The sequence below is a fragment of the Myxine glutinosa genome, chromosome 9 (genome assembly GCF_964187855.1).
Source record: "Myxine glutinosa chromosome 9, kmMyxGlut1.1, whole genome shotgun sequence".
NCBI lineage: Eukaryota > Metazoa > Chordata > Myxini > Myxiniformes > Myxinidae > Myxine > Myxine glutinosa.
In genome coordinates, this window is record NC_136269.1 from 68,713,204 (window position 1) to 68,738,074 (window position 24,871).

A 24,871-nucleotide genomic window follows, 5' to 3' on the forward strand; every position below is an offset into this window, starting at 1 on the left:
GTAAACTTATTTGGGCGTCTGTATATAGCAAAGCAGCTAAGGGAAGGTGACCCAGACCTCTTTTTCAGCCATGAAAATCAGCTCCATCCTCCATCACCGTCGGCATTTGGAAAACTTCGTACAGGAACGAAGTCTGACCTGCTTGACTGTTTGGACAGCAGCGAACAGCCTAATCCACCAAACCACTTTGACGTCAAAATCCTTGATGGTGCAGCAATTGTCCATAGTTTGCCAACTTCATCTTCGTCCACTTTCAAGGATTATGCTGAAAGTGTATTCAAACCGTTCATGCGGCAAAGTTAGACACGGTCAGTCGGTTAGATCTGGTCTGGGATCGATATTTATCGAATAGTATCCAAGAGTCAACACGTGATAATAGAGGCTCTGGAGTAAGAAAGAAGGTATCACCACAGACTAAAATGCCATCCAACTGGAAGGACTTCCTGCGAGATTCCAGGAACAAAGAAGAGCTTTTTGCTTTCTTATCCCAGGTCGTTGATGGGGAAGAGTGTCCTCCTGACAAGGAAATGTACTACGTACATCAATGCAGGTATATTGGTTTGCTTGGACATAAATTATTTCCTAAACATAACTGAAAATTATATTCGATAACTTATGTTCCGTTTCTTTTTACTTTTAAGACCGCTCAGTAATATCCATCGGTAGCAGTGACCCAATGCCGGATTGTTCACACGAAGAAGCAGACACACGAATTGTAGTTCGTGTAGTTCACGCACTGAAAAATGGCTCCAACAGACTTCTTGTAATCACTGTCGATAAGGATGTCATTGTCATCCTCATCAGTCAATTTTTCAAGTTGCTGGCACGTTATCCAGAAATGGATATATGGGTTGCATTCGCTATGGGAAAAGCCTTCCGTTATTACCACATCAACACTATCAGCAGCAGTCTCGGTGAGAAAACATCTCGTGCGCTTCCGTTGTTCCATGCCTTCAGTGGGTGTGACACAACTTCAAGTTTCTTCAACAAAGGAAAAAAGAGTTCATGGAAAGCTTGGAAAGCATATCCACTGGCTACAGAGGGTTTTAATACCATGGTCGACAAGCCGTTTGATCCAGTGGAAACATCGTCCAGAACCTTTCAGATCATAGAACGGCTTACGGTTGTCTTTTATGATCAAACCAGCAATGTGGACACGGTAAACGAGGCCCGTCGAGATTTGTTCTGCAAGAAAAACAGGAGTCTGGAGAACATCCCTCCTACGCAGGTAAATACTCTATTTAGTTGTTATATCAACAAACTTTTTCTCTCATGACAGCATTTTAATACTGTGTTACGTCTTTGTAGAATGCCTTACATCAGCACATGAAAAGAGTCGCCTATCAAGGAGGGATCTGGACCACAAGTGAACAGTAGGGGAGAGTGGGGTAAGTTGAGCCTAAGGGTAAGTTGAGCCACCCCATGTTTCTTAGAAAGTGAAATATTTGAAGGTGTGAGAGCGTCATCTATACTTTCATAGCAACAATCTTTCTTCCTGAGTACACATGCAGAGGAATATGAAGCAGGGGTAAGTAAGATCTAATGAAATTTGTATTTTTTTCAGAATTTCCCAAACTTTGAGTTATGGTGTTTTGAGGGTGATAACAATAGAATTAATGGAAGCTTAATGAATTGTTTATGTAGTAATGTGAACATGAATGGTGTAGATTATTTACCTGAGAGTATGAATTGTAAATTGAATCAATACGTGAAATGAGCATGTTTATATTCAAAGTGACGCCCGTGGGGTAAGATGATCAATTGGGTCGGGTCAAGTTGAGCCATGGCTCATCTTACCCCATGAACATGTGTGCAAGATAAAGTTACTGCTTTATACGCAAGTTGGAGTTGAAAACTGTAGTTCTTGTAACACTGATACTAGTGTATAGATCTAAATCCTATTCCTAAGAATGATTTATGTAAATATTTTTGCATTAATCACAGGTAAATGGAAAAATGCCTTGGGAGTATAAAAGGAAGACAGCACGTGGTTGTTCTTCATAATTATTTGAAATACAAACCAGTTCATCAGCATATCTGACTGATAAATCTTGACGATTACATATGTATGAACATTCAGCCAAAGTTTACTGATAATTCATGTGTCTTACTAATAATCAGAATACAATACATGTATAATTATTTCAGTTCAAACTGTTAAATTTCATTAGATCAATTACATCATGTTACTTTGTAATAGACACGAGGTGCTTCTTACATGTGCGTAAATTTCACACAAGGGAAAGGAGCATATATCAAGTTTCAATTATTGAACTGAAAAATCTGATCTGAAAAACGTGAACATTTACAGGAAACTACTTTGTCTTGTTTTGCATTGTTAAAGCTATAAGCAACAGCTTTTGCGTGATTGTTAAAAAAATGTGTATTCATTAATACTTCATGCATTCCCAGTTTCAATGGGTTTTCTCAGTGTTTTATCAATAATAAGCTTTTCCAGTGGATCTGGACTTAAACTTTTTGTCTCAAACTTGTTTTATTGCTGTTCTGTCCTGTATTGAGCCGGTGAATTTGATGGGACACAAAATGTTTCATGCTGTTTTTTTCTTGTGGCTCAACTTACCCACTGGCTCAAGAAACCCCGAACCCATGATCAACTTGCCCCATCATTGGGGCAAAATGAGCCATTAGACAACTTTTTTTTGAAGGCCTCTGCTAATTAATTACATGAAAATGAAATGGTAACAAGTGTATGAGGGGAGAAGCAAGTATTTACACCATCATAATCACTATGGCTCTGATGCACAGCACTTTATATTTGATGTCCAGAAGGGCATTACTGAAAAATGGCTCATCTTACCCCACTCTCCCCTACGATCCACAGATTCCGTCTCCCGGGGGTTGGGGGTGGACAAGGGAGGATAATAAGTGGTTACCAGTGTGGATAGCTATCCCACAAGCAGCGGACGCCTGTGCGGAACTCATAAAATGCAACTGCAAGTCGGACATAGGCTGTTTAAGATGCAAATGCTCCAAAGCCGGACTACCATGTACTGACCTGTGCTGTTGCAAATGTCAAAAATAAGCTTCCCATGGAATACTGTTCTGGCTCTTTTTTAACGGTCTTGCTTCCTATATCGTCATTATAACTCTCATACTACAAATATGTGTGTACTTCAATAAACACAAGGTTGCTGAATATACCAAAAATGTCATTTTCGAGCGAAATGACATCATTATGACGTCAAAATGACGCGATTTTAACGTCATTTTAGCTTCAATTTTTATAACACTTCGGTTGTCATCAGTGTATATTGCTACGGATTCGTCACTTCCGTTGTGGTGGTTTTCATCCACTGTAAACATTTCTGATTCCATGTATTATTATTGTAGTCATTTAAAGGAAATATATATTTCTATTTTCAAAAGTTAAAAGTTAATGTTTTAAATAAAACCGTAACAGGACGACGAAGAGGAAGAGGAAGAAAGAGGACGGAGCGAGTGAGGTCGGACAAGAAGCATAGTTGCTTTGCGGTCTGGAGCGAACGTTGGCGAGCAAGAGTCACGAGTGAACTTTGGTTTCTCAGGAAAGGGATTCCTGCGACAGAGTTGTTATCGCTGTGACAGATTAACCTGCGTGTCAGGTTTTGCGATCGATTCCGGAGAGAATCATTGTCGGGCCGTTACGTCTCGAGAATGGGCTGTCCGCCATTTTGACCGACGCACTTTGTGCATCAAGCAAGGTTTCTTTGCTTCGCTTCAGCCTTTGTGCGTTGCGCAAGGTTTTTCTTTGCTTCACGTCAGCCGTTTTCACCGCTTTCAGACGTATCTGGTGTGTGTGTGCAACGCGGATATACCTGAAGGTAAATCTGAGGTTTGCTGACTGCGAGCTGTGGAACGTCCATACCTGAGGGTGTGATTTCCCACTCGCCTGGAGGGCACCTTTGGATTTCCCAGTCGCCTGGAGGGCGCCTTTGCACAGCTTTGGCAGCCGGACTGTAACTGCCAACCCAACGGGATTCTGGTCTCGATTGGACATTGATCTGTCGATCGCTGGAGCGGATCGACTTTGGCTTGAAGCCGGGGAATAGAACCATTGGGAATCTTCTTCTTTTCGCTCACTTGGAGCACAGTGAGTTATATTGTACGAACCTGATGGTAGCATCATAGGAATGATATACTATTTGTTGTACAATTGATTACTATTGTTTTTGTACTGTTATTCTTGTGTGATCTTAATACAATACCTGTTGGTTTGTAACAATTGGTGTGGCTTCACCATTGATCTTTGACATACAGAATAACACATTTTTCTGCCGTGACTCCTCTCGGGGCTCGGAGGTACACCGTGACCAGGGGTCGGGGAGGAGCACGTAACAATATGTATTTCATTAAAAACACAATTGCTGAACATTTGGTACCTGTTTTTTCCTGTTGATTATCCACAAAATGCCATTTTCAGCAATATGGCGTCATAAACGATGCCATTTTAGCTTCCAGTTTAACGGAATGTTTAGAGCTTAGCTTTTTCTTAACAAGTGACCTCATGCAGGGATTGTGTAAAAAAAAAAAATGGTGTTTTTGTCCAGCGTGTAACAATCCATTTACTACGGTACTGGACTATAGTCCGGATCTGGATTTGGACCTGAACCAAAATCTTATCGGCTTCTTATTGTCGCCTCACCAACTCGTCCACCAAGTTTTGTCATAGGTCATCCATAACTTTTTGAAATATCCTGCTATACCGGTATATCATTTTTGTCCCTTTCACTCAATGGTGAAGAATTACTTAATTGTTAAATAATTCTCGTATCCGAATCCACATTCAGATGTTCACCAAAATCGAATGGATTTGTCCACTTCACACACCCAACCGGTCCACCAAGTTTCGTCCAAATATATACATAACGTTTTGAGATATCGTGCTATATGTCGTTTTTGGCCCATCTCCCAAATTGTGAAGAATCCCTTAAAGCAATTCTACTAGCCGGATCCGAATCCGAATCATCACCAAAATCTAATAATTTCGTCCTTGTCACATACACTAGCTCACTGCCAAGTTTAGTCCAAATCCATCCATAACTTTTTGAGATATCCTACTATGTATCGTTTTTGGCCCTATCTCCCAATGGTAAAGAATCCCTTAAAGAAATTATAGGAGCCGGATCCGAAACCGGATCTTCACCAAAATCTAATCATTTAATCCTTGTCACATACGCTACATCTCTGCCAAATTTCGTCCGAATCCGTCCACAACATTTTGAGATATCTTGTTCACAGTCAGACAAACAAACAAACAGACGGGTGAAAACATAACCTCCATCCACCTTCGGTGGCGGAGGTAAAAACGCAGAAGTGAACATCAATGAAGGAGGCCATTATGCCCATCAATCATATGCCATCCAGCCAATATTCATATATGAGTAGAGTACACTTATCCCCCTATGATAACCTTACTAGCTCAACCGATAGCTGCCTGGCACTGTGCCGTTTGCTTACTCACCCCCCCCCTCCCACCCCCCAATTTGCTCTATCAGCCCAGGGGCGGATCCAAGAATTTTTTGACGGGGGGGTGCATGAAACCATAGCGTTGGGGGGGGATAAAGGGGGGGTCTGGGGGTCCTCCCCCGGGAAATTTTTAAAAATTGATCGTCAGAAACGGCATTTCGTGCGTTCTTGGAAGTTTCTGCAGTTCCTTGTGTTCTTCCCTGGTCCAACAGTTCAGCAGATTCGCACCGCCTGCACCCTCATCCTGGATCGAAGGGGGGGGGGTGCGCACCCCCTGCACCCCCCCCCTGGATCCACCCCTGCAGCCCTCCAGGCATCATGAATTCTTCCAGTAAACCCCTCCTTGCTAAACTCCTAAAATCCAGGCTTAATACAGACCTCCACTCCTTCATTCCTCTCTTCTCCCATTTGCGGAACTGCATTCCTGAAACAGTTCAAACAACCAGTGCACCACCATCTGGTCATCCCTCCTCATGATCTTCTGTCACATGATTGCAATAGAATCTATACCGTATGAGCTTCATCAGCCATGTGCACATCTGAAAACTAGCAAAAACAAAACTGGAGGAGTGGGAGAACTATTTACATTATTATTATTTTTATTTCACATGGAGAACTTTACATTTTATAAAACCATTAATAATACTATAGTCACAAGATTGCTGGAACGAAACCAAATGACAACGAACAATGTATGGCCTATGCGTTTATAATTTGACAATCTAATAAAAAGAAGATCTGGGGATTATGTTATACCCAGCGCCACAAAATGGTAGTTTGGAGGTTTGGCAGGGCATCACCCGTCTGGTGGATGAAAAGTTGTAAGGTACACTCAAAAAACATTAACACCCATTGTAATCTCACAACTCCGCATCATTTCAAGTGTCTGACATATCAGACGTTTTGCTCACAAACCAAAATCTGTCCAACATCCGAACAAGGCCGGAGTCGAGACATGATTTTTTGACCTCTTGCATCCCGCCCTCTCATTGGCTGGAAGAACACCCCGAAGCAGAGTGACGTAGTTGTCTCTCCGCCCTCTCATTTATTACCTTGCACCACTTTTCTTGGTAGTTGATATTTAAATTTCTGATGACTCAAAAATGAACTTCATTGACATCGACATGCAGCTTTAAAGACTCCAGTCCAAATATTTATTCCTGAGTCCTGTCCAGTCTTGATCCGATAATATCTCTCACGTCGTTACAAGTGGTAAAAAAGAAGACAAGTCCACCGATCTGACTTGACTACAACAAGCCGAGATGTTTAAAATGTCCATCCTACTATATTAAATAAGGCAATTCTGTCCGTGTGTGTACATCTGAAAATCATAGAAAAAGGCAGAAGTGGGCCAATCTGCACCGAATTTTGCATACATGTTGGTAGTACCCAGGGTCAGGTCGTGGGCACAAAATAAATCTCCCACCCCTTCGGGAAGACGACTTGCCAATGTTTTAAAAAAAATCAAGAAGACTCACAACCACTCTTTTTTGAGTGTCAAGGCACCGACGGGGTCACAAAGCTCAATGTTCATCTCACAGGCCGCGGCGTTGACCTTCAGACCATTTTCTCAAAACTCTTTTGCGATGCGACCAGATGGGTTTCTATCCTTATAGTTCTCCATCCTGGAGCACTGCTCAACTTCTGGATCCATTCCACGGTATCTTTGAGCTGGAAACACCTGTGAATGATGATTTCCGACAAATTCTGAAGATGGTGACGGAACTGCGGTGTTCATCGCTAATTGTTCTTCAATGATTCTTTCGCGGCAATGATGACCGGAGTCAGGCTGGAGAGCGGCTTCGCTTGCTTCAGGAAAGCATGCTGTGGATGGGAGAAATGGGAAAAAGAATTCCTGACTTAAGAAATGAAACAGGTGAAATTGCTGCACCATGGTTTGTCTCCATCACTACCCCCCACACATGGTATACAGTGAATTGATGGTTGGTGCACATGGTTATAAGGACATGTTTGAATCTTTTTTTGACTATCAAGTTTGGAAATTGAGTGAATTACTGTTTTCATTGCTGCACGATTTGATGCCCTCACTCGTGAGCTCACACGCTGTGGTATACATATGACAATCCATTAAGAAAGTTTGAATTTCCGTTTCTTCCTTTCGACTGTAAACGCACCAATGGAGCAGCTCACTGCATCGAGTTATTGGATGTGCCCTTTTGTTGTTCAGGTGTCACCCAGGCAGCGGTACCTTTAACAGTTGGCTGGCCGAGCTGCGTTTTTCAACGTCCATATTCAAACAGCATGACAGGAAGTCACGGAAGGACTCGGAGAGTTTATCGGGGTTCTGCAGCTCCGGTGTGCCGTTGGTGGCGATAAGGTAGAGCGCCTGAGGAGAGGGTGAAATTCTTACATCAAAACGATGTTAACTGCACTTCTCCCATGATACGTTTGGCGTCCTGTAAATGAGGGAAAGTGAGGAGAGGTTTAATATGGAAAAAAATGAAAGGGGAAGGAAAGAGGAGATAAAGGTAGGTAGAGGAGTGGAACCGCCTTTAGAGGCCATTTTTCCCCGCAGAGCAGGGGTTGGCCTTTTTTGGGCACCTTGGTCCCCTTTTGAAGCAATCTTTTATGGTCGGATGCCTTTCCTGCCGCCAACCCTGTCCAATGAACTGGTACTCAATTTGCCGACCTCAGAAGGGATGACAGGCTGAGTAAACCCCCCTGGCGTTAATTCAGTGATCAACCGGGATTTGAACCCAGGATCCTAGGATCCCAAGCCGACACCCTAACCGCTAAGCCAACACCAGGCTAGCGAGAGGAGTGGGGGTAGATGGAAAGAAAAATAGAGGAGGTCAATAGATCACAAGGAGAGATTGGGGTCTTCTGTTGGCTTCCTTTATTTGTACTGCACAGCCCTGACAATGTTGTTGTTACGTATGCAGCCTGTGGATGTTGGTTGCATCATTTTCTGGAAGTGCAGGTGTGCCGCTGATGTAGTGCCCTATTACCCTATAATTATCAGTCTTGCAGGGCAGGGCTTTTGGAAAATAAACAGGGAACAAATTTGTGCTTTGATCGAGATACATGCATCCTTGGAGGGCATAATCCCACCATCTTACGGAAAATAAAGGTTTGGTCCAAAGGTGATTCTGAAAGATATGTTGAGCATTATCGAGAATTAAAAAAACACATCACAGCGTCACAGACGACCTGAATGAACCGACTTCACCTGATTCAGCTGTGAATACAGTTCATTCAACAAATGTATCAATGAATGAATTTAAATGAAATAATAGCTCAAAAAAATTTATATATAAGGATTAAATATTATTTTTGCTATTATTTCAGTGAGATTCATCGAAAAGACTTCCTCTTGAGAAAATGGCAGCATAAGTATAATATTGCTTTATCACAGTTGAAGTCTAACAGAGAACCTGAACATAGTGAAAAAACAATGCAGTGGGAAGCCCCCAAAAAAGTTCCATTGTCGTTGACAAAAAACAATGGCATGTCCCCATGGTTACACAATCATCTCTGCATTTCAGCATCTTAATAATGTTCATTCAAAATATATTACACTGGATAATCTTTCCATTGAGATCATTTGCCGTTCACAATTTCTCACCCTGAGTGGATTCTCGTTAAGATACGGTGGCTCTCCTTCAACCATCTCAATAGCCATCACTCCTAATGACCACACGTCCACCTTGGGCCCATATGACTTCCGGGTCACGACCTCGGGTGCCATCCAATATGGCGTCCCGACCATGGTGCTGCGCTTGTTTTGTTCAAGGGAGATCTGTGCACAGAAGCCAAAATCGGCTGTGGACAAAAATAAGAAATCAATCAAAAAGTATTTTGAAAATTCTGAATGTCAAGGAATTTTCATTAGTTTGCTGTACGCATGACTACAAGGAAATGGCATCATAATTTTGTTGCAAATGAAGTACAATTACTACTTCTTGTCAGGCTGAAACTCCTGCTCTCACTTACTGAGCTTCACAGCACCTTCCATGCCCAGCAGAATGTTATCGCTTTTGATGTCTCGGTGGATCACCTGACGGGAGTGCAGGAATTCCAGAGCTTGTAAACACTGCATACAAAGGCCCACAAGATGAGTGCAGCAACAGAGGAATGGTTGTTCCATACTGTTATATGTCGAAATATGCTCAAGGATGCAAGAAGTGCATTTGGATATATTTGAGACCGTTCACATTGCATTGAACGCAATAGTCTTGTTCGACTTATCAATGGAAAAGAAAATGGTAAATGGTTTGCTACAGATTCCAATGTGGTGTCTTGTATTGATCAAATACCGACACTCGACATGATTCTCTTTCATAACTTAAACTAGATTTAGTTCTCGGAGCGAGGGGTAGGAGTTAGGGCTATGAGTTAGGGCTAGTAGTTATGGCTAGGAGCTAGGGCTAGGAGTTAGGGCAAGGAGCTAGGAGCTAGGGCTAGGGCTAGGAGTTAGGGCAAGGAGCTAGGAGCTAGGGCAAGGAGCTAGGGCTAGGGCTAGGAGTTAGGGCTAGGAGTTAGGGCTAGTAGTTATGGCTAGGAGCGAGGGGTAGGAGTTAGGGCTAGGAGTTAGGGCTAGTAGTTATGGCTAGGAGCGAGGGCTAGGAGCTAAGGCTAGGAGTTAGGGCTAGGAGTTAGGGCTAGGAGCTAGGGCTAGGAGTTAGGGCAATGAGTTAGGGCTATGAGTTAGGGCTAGGAGCTAGGGCTAGGAGTTAGGGCTAGGAGTTAGGGCCAGGAGTTAGGGCTAGGAGTTAGGGCTATGAGTTAGGGCTAGGAGTTAGGGCTAGGAGTTAGGGCTAGGAGTTAGGGCTAGGAGTTAGGGCAAGGAGCTAGGGCTAGGAGCTATGGCAAGGACCTAGGGCTAGGAGCTAGGGCAAGGAGCTAGGGCTAGGAGTTAGGGCTAGGAGTTAGGGCTAGGAGTTAGGGCAAGGAGTTAGGGCAAGGAGCTAGGGCTAAGAGTTAGGGCTAGGAGCTAGGGCTAGGAGCTAGGAGCTAGGGCTAGGAGTTAGGGCTAGGAGTTACGGCTAGGAGTTAGGGCTAGGAGCTAAGGCTAGGGGTTAGGGCTAGGAGTTAGGGCTATGAGTTAGGGCTAGGAGTTACGGCTAGGAGTTAGGGCTAGGAGTTAGGGCTAGGAGTTAGGGCTAGGAGTTAGGGCTATGAGTTAGGGCTAGGAGTTAGGGCTAGGAGTTAGGGCTAAGAGTTAGGGCTAGGAGTTACGGCTCGGAGTTAGGGCTAGGAGTTAGGGCGAGGAGTTAGGGCTAGGAGTTAGGGCTAGGAGTTAGGGCTAGGAGCTAGGGCAAGGAGCTAGGGCAAGGAGCTAGGTCTAGGGCTAGGAGTTAGGGCTAGGAGTTAGGGCAAGGAGTTAGGGCAAGGAGTTAGGGCAAGGAGCTAGGGCTAAGAATTAGGGCTAGGAGCTAGGGCTAGGAGCTAGGGCTAGGAGTTAGGGCTAGGAGTTAGGGCTAGGAGTTAGGGCAAGGAGCTAGGGCTAGGAGTTAGGGCAAGGAGCTAGGGCGAGGAGCTAGGGCTAGGCGATAGGGCTAGGAGCTAGGGCAAGGAGCTAGGGCTAGGGCAAGGATCTAGGGCAAGGAGCTAGGGCTAGGAGCTAGGGCTAGGAGTTAGGGCAAGGAGCTAGGGCAAGGAGCTAGGGCTAGGAGTTAGGGCTAGGAGTTAGGGCAAGGAGTTAGGGCAAGGAGCTAGAGCTAAGAGTAAGGGCTAGGAGCTAGGGCTAGGAGCTAGGAGCTAGGGCTAGGAGTTAGGGCTAGGAGTTATGGCTAGGAGTTAGGGCTAGGAGTTAGGGCAAGGAGTTAGGGCAAGGAGTTAGGGCAAGGAGCTAGGGCGAGGAGCTATGGCTAGGCGATAGGGCTAGGAGCTAGGGCAAGGAGCTAGGGCTAGGGCAAGGAGCTAGGGCAAGGAGCTAGGGCTAGGAGTTAGGGCTAGGATTTAGGGCTAGGAGTTAGGGCAAGGAGCTAGGGCGAGGAGCTAGGGCTAGGCGATAGGGCTAGGAGCTAGGAGCTAGGGCAAGGAGCTAGGGCAAGGAGCTAGGGCAAGGAGCTAGGGCTAGGAGTTAGGGCTAGGAGTTAGGGCAAGGAGTTAGGGCAAGGAGTTAGGGCTAGGAGTTAGGGCGACATTTTAAGGCTAGGAGTTAGAGCTAGGAGTTAGGGCTAGGAATTGTGGCTAGGAGTTAGGGTGAGGAGTTAGGGTGAGGAGTTAGGGCAAGGAGTTAGGGCAAGGAGCTAGGGCTAGGAGTTAGGGCAAGGAGCTAGGGCGAGGAGCTAGGGCTAGGAGTTAGGGCTAGGAGTTAGGGCTAGGAGTTACGGCTAGGAGTTAGGGCTAGGAGTTAGGGCTAGGAGTTAGGGCAAGGAGCTAGGGCTAGGAGCTAGGGCAAGGAGCTAGGGCTAGGAGCTAGGGCAAGGAGCTCGGGCAAGGAGCTAGGGCTAGGAGTTAGGGCTAGGAGTTAGGGCTAGGAGTTAGGGCAAGGAGTTAGGGCAAGGGGTTAGGGCAAGGAGTTAGGGCAAGGAGCTAGGGCTAAGAGTTAGGGCTAGGAGCTAGGGCTAGGAGTTAGTGCTAGGAGTTAGGGCTAGGAGTTATGGCTAGGAGTTAGCGCAAGGAGTTAGGGCAAGGAGCTAGGGCTAGGAGTTAGGGCAAGGAGCTAGGGCGAGGAGCTAGGGCTAGGCGATAGGGCTAGGAGCTAGGGCAAGGAGCTAGGGCTAGGGCAAGGAACTAGGGCAAGGAGCTAGGGCTAGGAGCTAGGGCTAGGAGTTAGGGCTAGGAGTTAGGGCTAGGAGTTAGGGCAAGGAGTTACGGCAAGGAGCTAGGGCTAGGAGTTAGGGCTAGGAGCTAGGGCAAGGAGCTAGGGGCTAGGGCAAGGAGCTAGGAGCTAGGGCTAGGAGTTAGGGCTAGGAGTGAGGGCTAGGAGTTAGGGCTAGGAGTTAGGGCAAGGAGCTAGGGCAAGGAGCTAGGGCTAGGGCAAGGAGCTAGGGCAAGGAGCTAGGGCTAGGAGTTAGGGCTAGGAGTTAGGGCTAGGAGTTAGGGCAAGGAGTTAGGGCAAGGAGTTAGGGCAAGGAGTTAGGGCAAGGAGCTAGGGCTAGGAGTTAGGGCTAGGAGCTAGGGCTAGGAGCTAGGAGTTAGGGCTAGGAGTTAGGGCAAGGAGTGAGGGCTAGGAGTTAGGGCTAGGAGTTAGGGCAAGGAGTTAGGGCAAGGAGCTAGGGCTAGGAGTTAGGGCAAGGAGCTAGGGCGAGGAGCTAGGGCTAGGAGCTAGGAGTTAGGGCAAGGAGCTAGGGCTAGGAGTTAGGGCAAGGAGCTAGGGCGAGGAGCTAGGGCTAGGAGCTAGGGCTAGGAGCTAGGGCTAGGAGTTAGGGCTAGGAGTTAGGGCTAGGAGCTAGGGCAAGGAGCTAGGGCTAGGAGTTAGGGCAAAGAGCTAGGGCAAGGAGCTATGGCGAGGAGCTAGGGCTAGGAGCTAGGGCAAGGAGCTAGGGCTAGGAGCTAGGGCTAGGAGTTAGGGCTAGGAGTTAGGGCTAGGAGTTAGGGCTAGGAGTTAGGGCGACATGTTAAGGCTAGGAGTTAGAGCTAGGAGTTAGGGCAAGGAGCTAGGGCAAGGAGCTAGGGCTAGGAGTTAGGGCTAGGAGTTAGGGCTAGGAGTTAGGGCGACATGTTAAGGCTAGGAGTTAGAGCTAGGAGTTAGGGCTAGGAATTGTGGCTAGGAGTTAGGGTGAGGAGTTAGGGTGAGGAGTTAGGGCAAGGAGTTAGGGCAAGGAGCTAGGGCTAGGAGTTAGGGCAAGGAGCTAGGGCGAGGAGCTAGGGCTAGGAGTTAGGGCTAGGAGCTAGGGCAAGGAGCTAGGGCGAGGAGTTAGGGCAAGGAGCTAGGGCTAGGAGTTAGGGCAAGGAGCTAGGGCGAGGAGCTAGGGCTAGGAGTTAGGGCTAGGAGCTAGGGCTAGGAGTTAGGGCTAGGAGTTAGGGCGACATGTTAAGGCTAGGAGTTAGAGCTAGGAGTTAGGGCAAGGAGCTAGGGCTAGGAGTTAGGGCAAGGAGCTAGGGTGAGGAGCTAGGGCTGGGAGCTAGGGCTAGGAGTTAGGGCTAGGAGTTAGGGCGACATGTTAAGGCTAGGAGTTAGAGCTAGGAGTTAGGGCTAGGAATTGTGGCTAGGAGTTAGGGCTAGGAGTTAGGGCTAGGAGTTAGGGCAAGGAGCTAGGGCTAGGAGCTAGGGCAAGGAGCTAGGGCTAGGAGCTAGGGCAAGGAGCTCGGGCAAGGAGCTAGGGCTAGGAGTTAGGGCTAGGAGTTAGGGCTAGGAGTTAGGGCAAGGAGTTAGGGCAAGGGGTTAGGGCAAGGAGTTAGGGCAAGGAGCTAGGGCTAAGAGTTAGGGCTAGGAGCTAGGGCTAGGAGTTAGTGCTAGGAGTTAGGGCTAGGAGTTATGGCTAGGAGTTAGCGCAAGGAGTTAGGGCAAGGAGCTAGGGCTAGGAGTTAGGGCAAGGAGCTAGGGCGAGGAGCTAGGGCTAGGCGATAGGGCTAGGAGCTAGGGCAAGGAGCTAGGGCTAGGGCAAGGAACTAGGGCAAGGAGCTAGGGCTAGGAGCTAGGGCTAGGAGTTAGGGCTAGGAGTTAGGGCTAGGAGTTAGGGCAAGGAGTTACGGCAAGGAGCTAGGGCTAGGAGTTAGGGCTAGGAGCTAGGGCAAGGAGCTAGGGGCTAGGGCAAGGAGCTAGGAGCTAGGGCTAGGAGTTAGGGCTAGGAGTGAGGGCTAGGAGTTAGGGCTAGGAGTTAGGGCAAGGAGCTAGGGCAAGGAGCTAGGGCTAGGGCAAGGAGCTAGGGCAAGGAGCTAGGGCTAGGAGTTAGGGCTAGGAGTTAGGGCTAGGAGTTAGGGCAAGGAGTTAGGGCAAGGAGTTAGGGCAAGGAGTTAGGGCAAGGAGCTAGGGCTAGGAGTTAGGGCTAGGAGCTAGGGCTAGGAGCTAGGAGTTAGGGCTAGGAGTTAGGGCAAGGAGTGAGGGCTAGGAGTTAGGGCTAGGAGTTAGGGCAAGGAGTTAGGGCAAGGAGCTAGGGCTAGGAGTTAGGGCAAGGAGCTAGGGCGAGGAGCTAGGGCTAGGAGCTAGGAGTTAGGGCAAGGAGCTAGGGCTAGGAGTTAGGGCAAGGAGCTAGGGCGAGGAGCTAGGGCTAGGAGCTAGGGCTAGGAGCTAGGGCTAGGAGTTAGGGCTAGGAGTTAGGGCTAGGAGCTAGGGCAAGGAGCTAGGGCTAGGAGTTAGGGCAAAGAGCTAGGGCAAGGAGCTATGGCGAGGAGCTAGGGCTAGGAGCTAGGGCAAGGAGCTAGGGCTAGGAGCTAGGGCTAGGAGTTAGGGCTAGGAGTTAGGGCTAGGAGTTAGGGCTAGGAGTTAGGGCGACATGTTAAGGCTAGGAGTTAGAGCTAGGAGTTAGGGCAAGGAGCTAGGGCAAGGAGCTAGGGCTAGGAGTTAGGGCTAGGAGTTAGGGCTAGGAGTTAGGGCGACATGTTAAGGCTAGGAGTTAGAGCTAGGAGTTAGGGCTAGGAATTGTGGCTAGGAGTTAGGGTGAGGAGTTAGGGTGAGGAGTTAGGGCGAGGAGTTAGGGCAAGGAGCTAGGGCTAGGAGTTAGGGCAAGGAGCTAGGGCGAGGAGCTAGGGCTAGGAGTTAGGGCTAGGAGCTAGGGCAAGGAGCTAGGGCGAGGAGTTAGGGCAAGGAGCTAGGGCTAGGAGTTAGGGCAAGGAGCTAGGGCGAGGAGCTAGGGCTAGGAGTTAGGGCTAGGAGTTAGGGCTAGGAGCTAGGGCTAGGAGTTAGGGCTAGGAGTTAGGGCGACATGTTAAGGCTAGGAGTTAGAGCTAGGAGTTAGGGCAAGGAGCTAGGGCTAGGAGTTAGGGCAAGGAGCTAGGGTGAGGAGCTAGGGCTGGGAGCTAGGGCTAGGAGTTAGGGCTAGGAGTTAGGGCGACATGTTAAGGCTAGGAGTTAGAGCTAGGAGTTAGGGCTAGGAATTGTGGCTAGGAGTTAGGGTGAGGAGTTAGGGTGCGGAGTTAGGGCAAGGAGTTAGGGCAAGGAGCTAGGGCTAGGAGTTAGGGCAAGGAGCTAGGGCGAGGAGCTAGGGCTAGGAGTTAGGGCTAGGAGCTAGGGCAAGGAGCTAGGGCGAGGAGTTAGGGCAAGGAGCTAGGGCTAGGAGTTAGGGCAAGGAGCTAGGGCGAGGAGCTAGGGCTAGGAGTTAGGGCTAGGAGTTAGGGCTAGGAGCTAGGGCTAGGAGTTAGGGCTAGGAGTTAGGGCGACATGTTAAGGCTAGGAGTTAGAGCTAGGAGTTAGGGCAAGGAGCTAGGGCTAGGAGTTAGGGCAAGGAGCTAGGGTGAGGAGCTAGGGCTGGGAGCTAGGGCTAGGAGTTAGGGCTAGGAGTTAGGGCGACATGTTAAGGCTAGGAGTTAGGGCTAGGAATTGTGGCTAGGAGTTAGGGTGAGGAGTTAGGGCTAGGAGTTAAGGGAAGGAGTTATGGCTAGGAGTTAAGGGAAGGAGTTAGGGCTAGAAGTTAAGGGAATGAGCTAGGGCTAGGAGTTAGGGCTAGGAGTTATGGCTAGGAGTTATGGCTAGGAGTTATGGCTAGGAGTTAGGGCTAGGAGTTAGGGCTAGGAGCTAAGGCTAGGAGGTATGGCTAGGAGTTAGGGAGACGTGTTAAGGCTAGGAGTTAGGGTTAGGAGTTAGGGCAAGGAGCTCGGGCAAGGACTTCGGGCTAGGAGTTAAGGGAAGGAGCTAGGGATAGGAGTTAGGGATCTTTGTTCCTTTCACAGTTCTTTCTACTTTTTCACATTTCTCTTTATTCATTCAAATTCTTGCTTCTTCTTCATTTTTCTCTTTATCTATGTCTTCGGAGAAGTGAATTCTTGCAGAATTTTATTTTTCTGGAAGGTTCACTTGGCTGCGTTTGGATGGGTTTGAGAGTAGAGGAGTAGCGGCTGAAACCCGAATCCTATCCAGGTTTCTCCTGATGACTCCAATGTAGTATTTGGTGTTCTTTTTCATTCTGGAGCATTGCATATACCTGAATAGGTGATGAATTTGAGATCAGTTATTTGTATACTTGTTTTCAGCATCTTCTCCAGAGAAGTCATTTGTGCAATCACCAGCCCAAAACCAATCCACCTCTACGCAAAATGAAATTGACCCAATGAATAAACTGTAAGGTTACGGTATATCCTTTCTGTAACAGAGCAAGCAGAAAAGGAGAAGTGTATGTGTTCCTAGTACCAGGTTTCCTCTCCAACAATGATTCATTCCAAGAAAGTGGCATCTTAACGATGGTGTTCACACTGAGGAAACTGGTCAATTTGTGTTTTTTTTTGTTTTTTTTGTTTTTTGTATACTGAATCGAGGCTCGTGAAAGAGCTAAGTCCTCCATGAGGTCGTGTGAAACACATTTTCCAATTTCCTCAGATCCTCGATGACAATGTGATGCACCGTTGACCTTATTAGGCATTAGGAAATTGATACTCGTATCCCATTATCAATTAATTGTTCTCATTAATATAGTTTATTTGTTTAATTACAATTTTAAAAAAGAGTGAACTCAGTTTATTTGAGACGCTTGAGCATTATAATGTATTGCACGTAGTATAAGGACACAAGGAAACGTCAGTGTATCTTTACAAGGACATTCCTAGCCAATTGACAAATATTTTAACTTATCATCCATATTGACAAGATAGGATCCCGGCTCGATGTTCTACTGAATCCCACCATGGAATCTTTTATTTCCTTATGATTGTAGATGACACATCCGGATTTGCACCTCTGAAGGACCAAATGTACCGTGATGCATATATTACTGGCTCTGCATCATTATGGCACTTTTGACCATTATTTGAGTGCAGGACATGAAAGACCTCTCAGCAAGTACAATGATGAAAAAAACTCATTACTTTGTGGTTTATGAGGAAGAGGAGGAGGGTGAGGTGACAAGTGCAGGGATGTGGGGTCAGGTGGGATAGGGCCTGAGTAACCTCGCGGCAGATAGCAGCAATCTGTCCCTCATCCATGATCGTTGCGGTAACAACATCTGTGAGAGAACCTCCTGCTAGGAACTCCATCACCACCCAGAGTTCCTCCCCTACGAGGTAACTGGACAAGGAAGGTAGAACAATAAACTAGTTGGATATCCTCAGAGCAAAAATATCACAGGTGGGAAATACTAGTTATGATTCTGGGTTTGAGTATCATGAATGAAAGAGATGCATTTCAGTTACTGTCCATGTCATATTTGCCTCAACATCATGATATGTCTCTCACATATTTACCCCACGTGCGCAAAGTGAAAATCAGGGTTAAGCAATCGGGTACGTACGCAAGTGTCCACACTCAACTGAATTACACTCATCGCTGAACGTACATGTCTGCATTTTAAGAGCGTACATAAAAAACCGTTCAACAGAGGAAATTGAAACTTCACCACATGTAACCTGACCATTTGATATAGCAGTCACATGGCCTGTCAGCCATATTGCATCAAAGAAAAAAAAATCCTTGAACAAGTACAGATACATTCAAACCACACTGCCCACATGCCAAATAAATAAATATGCTCCAGCGCGGTATTGCCAAGGCGGCTCTGGTACCCGGCGATACCGCTGTGCAGCACATAGAGACGGTATTGGTAAGGAGAGGTGGTCAATAGAATTGATTGATTAATTAATTTTGGAAATTAAAATCAATAAATTTATAATCGTAAAATATTTTCTTAATCAATTGGCTAATAGCATACCTCAACCACCAGCGTTTCATCCGAAGCTGTAACCTTTTGAAAATTAATTAAAATAATTAATCAAAAATTAAATAATTAATTGATTAATCAATAAATAATAAATCGATGAATTAATCAATCAATAAATCAAAAATATCCTTTATAGCCACTCACTTAGTCATTGTCGTGTCCAAATATCAGCTTCCTAGCTCCAAAGGTCTCAGATATTGCCCAGATGAGAAAGAAAATAAATAAATAGTAATCATAAAATAATAAAATAATTAATCAATTGGCTAATAGCATATCTAAACCACCAGTGCTTCATCCAAAGCTGAAACCTTTAGAAAATTAATGAAATAAGTCATTAATCAAAAAAATTAAATAATTTATTTATTAATCAATAAATGATTCATCGATTAATTGATTAATCAAAAAATCAAAAATATCCTTTATAGCCACATCACTTGGTCACTGTCGTGTCTAAATATCAGCTTCCTAGCTCAAAAGGTACCTGAGATATTGCCCAGATGAGAAAGGAAATATATAAGTACTTCATTAATCGATAATAATTAAGTAACTCATCAATCAATTAATTGATTAAACAAAAAATACAGTTTTTGACAAAGTACTTGCTCACTATTGTGCCCAAATTTCAGCTTCCTATCTCAAATGATGGCTGAGATATTGCCCGGACAAAAAAACAACAAAAAACAAGAAAACAAACAACCAGAGTGAAAACTCAGTACTCCCTTTCAGCGTGCGTCATTGCCGAGCCCCCTTCGGTGCCCGGCAATGACGTCATGCAGTGCCTGGAGATGGCATAGGAAAGGAGCGGTGTACAACAACAGAAGAGTTGGCTCACACCAAGTCCTTCTCAAGACTGCGTGGGTTAAGTATTCTATGAATACCATCAAGTTTAATATGTGAATTTATGTGTTAGCCGTACAATTTTTGAAAAAAATCATAATATGACGGTTGCCCTAAAAATCCATCATCCCGCTTACTTAATAGACATATTACCAATGACAAACTTCATTTGCGTCATGTTACTCTACGTTGTCTTCAACTCATTTTATCGAGTGGTCAAACAACCTTTTGATCCCAGCCTTCCATCTGAAGTGTCAATACGGTAGATGTGACTGTATTAATCCCTTCGGTGGATGCAAAATGTCTTCATCCAAATCCGTTTATAATTCGAGGAAGAAATGGAAATGGCAAGGACTTAGATCTTGTGAATATGGTGGGTTAGGTAACACTTCCCACTCCTAAGCTACTGAATGATCATACTGTATATAAGCATAGGACATAGTAGGAACTGCCCAGATTTTAAAATTCAATTTTTTTCCAATTTTTCTTTTTCTTAATAATGTCAAGTACCTTAATGCTCCTTTGCTCTACTGAACTACGCCAGTCTTGTCTCACTTTATAGTACCAGGTTCCCTCTCCAACAATGATTCAGTGGCATCCTTAACTGCTCCACTAGCTCGACTTCAGCTGTTGAAACCAAAGCTTTCTGAATCATTGGAATCTCCTGCGATGAAGCTAACTCCGAGGGCCTTTCACTCACTCACCGCAGGCAGGTTGGTGGTCTTTCTGTCTTCTACCGACTCCTCTCCGGCCTTGCTCTCTCTGTGTTGCGACCCCAAATATTCCTTCAGGACGCACAAGATTTGCCAGAAAACCTCTTGTGGTTAAACTGCCAAAATCAAGACTCTCTGCTCACCTTCACTCTTTCATTCCTCTTTTCTCCCGCCTCTGGAACAAACTCCCTCACTCTCTTCAATCCCACTCCTCCCTCCATGTCTTTAAAACAGCTGTTCACCCCCATCTCTTATCTTCCCCCATCCAAAACCTTGATCTTTTCTACCCCCGTTAATTCACCCCAGATCCACTTTTTAAAAATTCCAATTTATTTCCCGGAAGTCCTTGCAGTGTCCATGTGTTTTTTTTACCTCAACCCTTCCCATGCCTCCTCCCCCCAAGCCCTCTCCCTCCCACAGATCTCCCGATGTCCCTGCTCTCCATCTTGTCTCCCGCTCCCTTTATCACATGTTTTATATTTTATGTGTCAGTTTGTCTTTTTGTGATCAATGTCAGCGCTTACACGAGCCTCGATCTTGTATACAAAAACAAAAAAAATCCTAACGATGAAAGCGCTCCATATGGTGTTGACACTGAGCAAGCTGTTCAATTTGTGTTCCTCGGTGAGGATCTGTGACACACATGTTGCAATTTCCTCAGATCCTCGATGACAATGTGATGCACTGTTTACCTGGATATTCCTGACTCTATGACAAGTTCTTCAACCGTGATATACCTTCAACTCGAGTTCTTCAACTCTTGAAGCAAGATTTTGATAACACCATCCAGTTAAAAGCATGCACAAACATGGTACATCATACATGTTTTTTTCCTACTTGAAAGGATGATACTCATCGCTGAACAGTTCTGAAGTGCGAAAAGCCAAAAATTTCTTGGTGGATTTCACTGGCATTTTTCTTCAACGTCACCATTAATTTAAACAACAGTTTTGGATGTCCTCTTTACTGATGCTTTCTCGATCTAACCACATCCTTTGTATTAGATGCCATTATTTAAATTCCTGAAACAAAACTAACATTGTGAGAAACTTGACATTTACAAAGCACATTTGTAATTTTGCAATCACCGAAACCCTTTCCTTTGACAAAAAGTTACTAGCAGGATGACAGAACTATTGAGAGGACCCTCGTTATGTAGAAATTAAGTTGTAAGACCATGAAATATGGTCAGGAGGCCACCTGTTTAATCCACAGGGCCACCTGTTAATTTTTTTCGCACTTCCACAAAGATTCACGGGCTGTCAAGGTCGAAGGTTAGTCATTATTGAAACGCTCATTCATAATTGTCAAGCACTCTCATTCATAAAGGTCAAGCATGCTCATTCATAAAGGTCAAGCACTCTCATTCATAAAAGTCAAGCACGCTCATTCATAAAGGTCAAGCACTCTCATTCATAAAGGTCAAGCACTCTCATTCATAAAAGTCAAGCACGCTCATTCATAAAGGTCAAGCACTCTCATTCATAAAGGTCAAGCACTCTCATTCATAAAGGTCAAGCACTTTCATTCATAAAGGTCAAGCACTCTCATTCATAAAGGTCAAGCACGCTCATTCATAAAGGTCAAGCACTCTCATTCATAAAGGTCAAGCACTTTCATTCATAAAGGTCAAGCACTCTCATTCATAAAAGTCAAGCACGCTCATTCATAAAGGTCAAGCACTTTCATTCATAAAGGTCAAGCACTCTCATTCATAAAGGTCAAGCACGCTCATTCATAAATATATGGTCACCAAGAGTCTGGTTGGTTTTGCCGTGTTCGAAGGAATATTGCACAACGATGTTCATTCGGACACAGCTGTGTCAGTATGGCAGTTCTCAATCAATCTCTCGTTATTTTTGCCTCATTGATCAACTTTCATTATCTTCACCACCGAAGGTGGATGGAGGTTGTTGTTTTCACTATTGTCTGTCTGTTTGCGTGTTTGTCTGTCTGTTTGTGAAAAAGATATCTCAAAAAGTTGTTGACTGATTCACACGAAATTTGGTGGAAAGCTTGGATGTGTGAGATGAACGAAATGATTCGATTTTGGTGAAGATCTGGATCCGGATCTGGATCTGAGAATTTTTTTTAGTGATTCTTCACCATATTGAGAGAGAGGCTGAAATCTGAAACCGATATATTGCACGATATCTGAAACAGTTGTGAACGGATTCGGATGAAACTTTGTCGACAAGTTGGTTGTGTGACAAGGACGAATCGATTCAATATTGGTGAAAATCCGATACGATAATTTTTCAATTTCCAAGTCCTACTTTACCATTGAATGAAAGGGCCAAATCTAGATATAACATGAAATTTTAAAAAGTTGGGGACGACTTGTGACAAAACTTGGTGGACGAGTTGGTTAGGTGACAAGAACAAGCCGATTCGATTTTGGTTCAGGTCCGAATCCAGATCTGGCCTATCATTGGATACTAAACGTAAACTGTTCAGCCTGGCGGAGGTATGTGCTCCACCGAGTGATGTTATAGTTTTTGTTTGTTCCATTAAGCACACAAAATGAGTTATCCATAATTGAGGAAAATATAAATGGTGAAGTAAGGGAAATGGTTTGGGTTGAAAAGGTAAGTTATACAGTTTAGGAGAAAGTACAGTAGAGGAAATATAGAGTGGGACCATAGGATGGGGTGTATAAAAAATATATAGGAAATAGGAGGGAGACAGGGGGGAGGGAGAAGTCAAAATTCATCTTTGCAGAGGTAATATGTTCCCACCAAACTAGGATCCCAGCATGCAACATCGACTTGCTACAACAACATCAAATCAAGCAATACAGGACACCAACTAAACCACGCTCACCTGTCCAGGTAATTAACCACATTGGGATGCTTGTTTTGCCGCATGACAAGAATTTCATTGACAATAAGCTCCTTCTTTGGCTGTTGTTGCAGGTTCATCTGTTTGATTGCCACCTGTACAAACAGATCAATCACTCCCAATATATCAATACAAATTAGATGATCTTGCTTCTATTTGCCAACATAGGAGTTTTTCATGATTTTTTTATTTAATTTTTGATGTTTCTTTGTATATATTACCTCCTGCTCGGTCATCACGTCCAGTGCTGTGTACACCGTACCGGATGCCCTGGTAAAAACAAAAACACACAGGTGCGAAAGTTATCGATTTGATCACGACAACATCTCAATTTCCATTTCTGACCTCATTCCTCATTCCTTTTCCATTAACAGTTACAATTAAAAAATTAAATAATCCTCATATACGAATCCATATTCAGATCTTCACCAAAATCGAAACGAATCGTCCTTGTCACACACCCAACCTGTCCACCAAGTTTCGTCCAAATCTGTCTACAACGTTTTGGGATATCCTGCTATATATCATTTTTGGCCCTATCTCCGAATGGTGAAGAATCACTTAAAAAATTATACTAACCGGTTCCGGATCTTCACCAAAATGGAATCGTTTCTTTCTTCTCACACACAAAAACTCTCACCAAGTTTCGTCCAAATCCGTCCATAACTCTTTGAGATATCCTGCTATATGTTGGTTTTGGCCCGATCACTCAATGGTGAAGCATCACTTTAAAATTAAATAATTCTCATATCCGAATCCATATTCAGATCTTCACCAAAATGGAATCGTTTCTTTCTTGTCACACACAAAAACTCTCACCAAGTTTCGTCCAAATCCGTCCATAACTCTTTGAGATATCCTGCTATATGTTGGTTTTGGCCCGATCACTCAATGGTGAAGCATCACTTTAAAATTAAATAATTCTCATATCCGAATCCATATTCAGATCTTCACCAAAATCGAATTGATATTTCCTTATCACACAAATAACCGGTCCACAAAGTTTCGTCCAAATCCGTCGATAACATTTTGAGATATCCTGCTATGTATCGTATTTGGCCCTATCTCCCAATGGTGAAGAATCATTTAAAAATTCTAGTAGCCGGATCCGAATCCGGATCTTCACCAAAATCGAATCATTTCGTCCTTGTGACATACGCTACATCTCTGCCAAATGTCGTCCGAATCTGTCCACAACTTTTTGAGATATCTTGTTCACAAACAAACAGACAGACGACAGACAGACAGAAACAAACAAACAGACAGACAGACAGGGGTGAAAACATAACCTCCATCCAACTTTGGTGATGGAGGTAAATATGTCTGATAAACTCACGCAAAGGCAACTTGTTTGTGGATCCTAATATTACAGGTATATTTGAAGCCATAAAATAGACCCAAAGTATCTGCCCATTAAAAGTAAAGTCTAGTGTCTACTTTTTACTTACCCTTGACCAATTTTCTTCAAGTGCATGTACCTTTTGTGAGGGTCTCCAGTACTGACAACCTTGCCTACAGGGGGAAATGGGAATCAGAAAACGGCCCGAGGTGTGCAATAATGAAAAAAAAATAAACCAAAGCAGTTTAGTAAAAATAAACCAAATAAAATCGAAAATAAACCAAAGCAAACAATAAGACAAAATGCTTTTACTGTAGAATATAAACGGGCATGTCTTCCTGGTGCCATGACAGAAGAGGACACTGCATCGTAAAAGTGTAAATGTGTCGTGTTCGTGGCTCAATAAGCTCGGTCACATCTCAGATTGTAGTTCGCTATGGATCCACTGATGATGCCATGACCTTTGACTTGCAACCCTGGCCAAAGTCAAAAATGAGTTTAATTGGCCAAGATTCTTCACTTTGTGCAAGAGCTTTTCTTGTGCAGCTGAACTGCCGAATGGCTCATGTACTACAAGGCAGCTCTTATTGCGTCCGACATCATGAGAAGAGCACACGAGAACGGGACTGGCAGCATCGCAGTCTTTGATAGAAAGAATAACAAGAAGAAAAAGACACAAAATGTCATAGCCGCTGTGGTTTTAGTAATTTTGCTGTACGGAGTTAAAGGCCATCAGTCTTTGGTCTGATTACAAAACAAAATCTTCTGCATATGTCTACTCTCGTGTATTGTCTTTGTGCCAAGTTTAAACAAAAGTCGGACCATGCATTTCTGAGAAATGGTTGGAGACACGTTTAAATAACAAAATGGCCGCCAGTCGGCCACCTTGGATCTGATCTCGAAAGGAAATGACGTGCAAAAGTAAGCCATCCTTTATCTGTGAGCAAAGTTTGAACAAG

At 44.7% G+C, this 24,871-nt stretch overlaps 2 protein-coding genes across 11 annotated transcripts in view; one reads left to right on the forward strand and one right to left on the reverse strand.

Moving 5' to 3' along the window:
* The first annotated feature begins 642 nt into the window (after positions 1 to 642).
* Positions 643 to 4,369, forward strand: LOC144893621 (uncharacterized). The gene is made up of 3 exons (XM_078784427.1): positions 643 to 1,228; positions 1,309 to 1,388; positions 3,422 to 4,369. The coding sequence occupies exons 1-2, from the start codon at positions 677 to 679 to the stop codon at positions 1,375 to 1,377; spliced, it is 621 nt and encodes a 206-aa protein (XP_078640553.1). The 5' UTR covers positions 643 to 676; the 3' UTR covers positions 1,378 to 1,388; positions 3,422 to 4,369.
* A 1,678-nt stretch (positions 4,370 to 6,047) lies between these two features.
* LOC137435342 (serine/threonine-protein kinase PAK 1) overlaps positions 6,048 to 24,871 on the reverse strand; it is a 107,076-nt gene continuing 88,252 nt past the window's right edge. For 4 of the 10 annotated variants that reach the window (XM_068129038.2, XM_068129039.2, XM_068129040.2 and 1 more), the window contains 8 exons: positions 24,022 to 24,085; positions 22,795 to 22,843; positions 22,556 to 22,668; positions 17,416 to 17,533; positions 9,421 to 9,520; positions 9,053 to 9,249; positions 7,676 to 7,813; positions 6,048 to 7,290 (listed from right to left, as the gene is read on the reverse strand). In XM_068129038.2, the coding sequence (XP_067985139.1) occupies positions 7,207 to 7,290; positions 7,676 to 7,813; positions 9,053 to 9,249; positions 9,421 to 9,520; positions 17,416 to 17,533; positions 22,556 to 22,668; positions 22,795 to 22,843; positions 24,022 to 24,085 (863 nt within the window). In that variant the 3' untranslated portion in view covers positions 6,048 to 7,206. The remainder of the gene's footprint in view (positions 7,291 to 7,675; positions 7,814 to 9,052; positions 9,250 to 9,420; positions 9,521 to 17,415; positions 17,534 to 22,555; positions 22,669 to 22,794; positions 22,844 to 24,021; positions 24,086 to 24,871) is intronic. The other 6 variants (XM_078784428.1, XM_078784429.1, XM_068129041.2 and 3 more) reach the window with 2 other exon arrangements.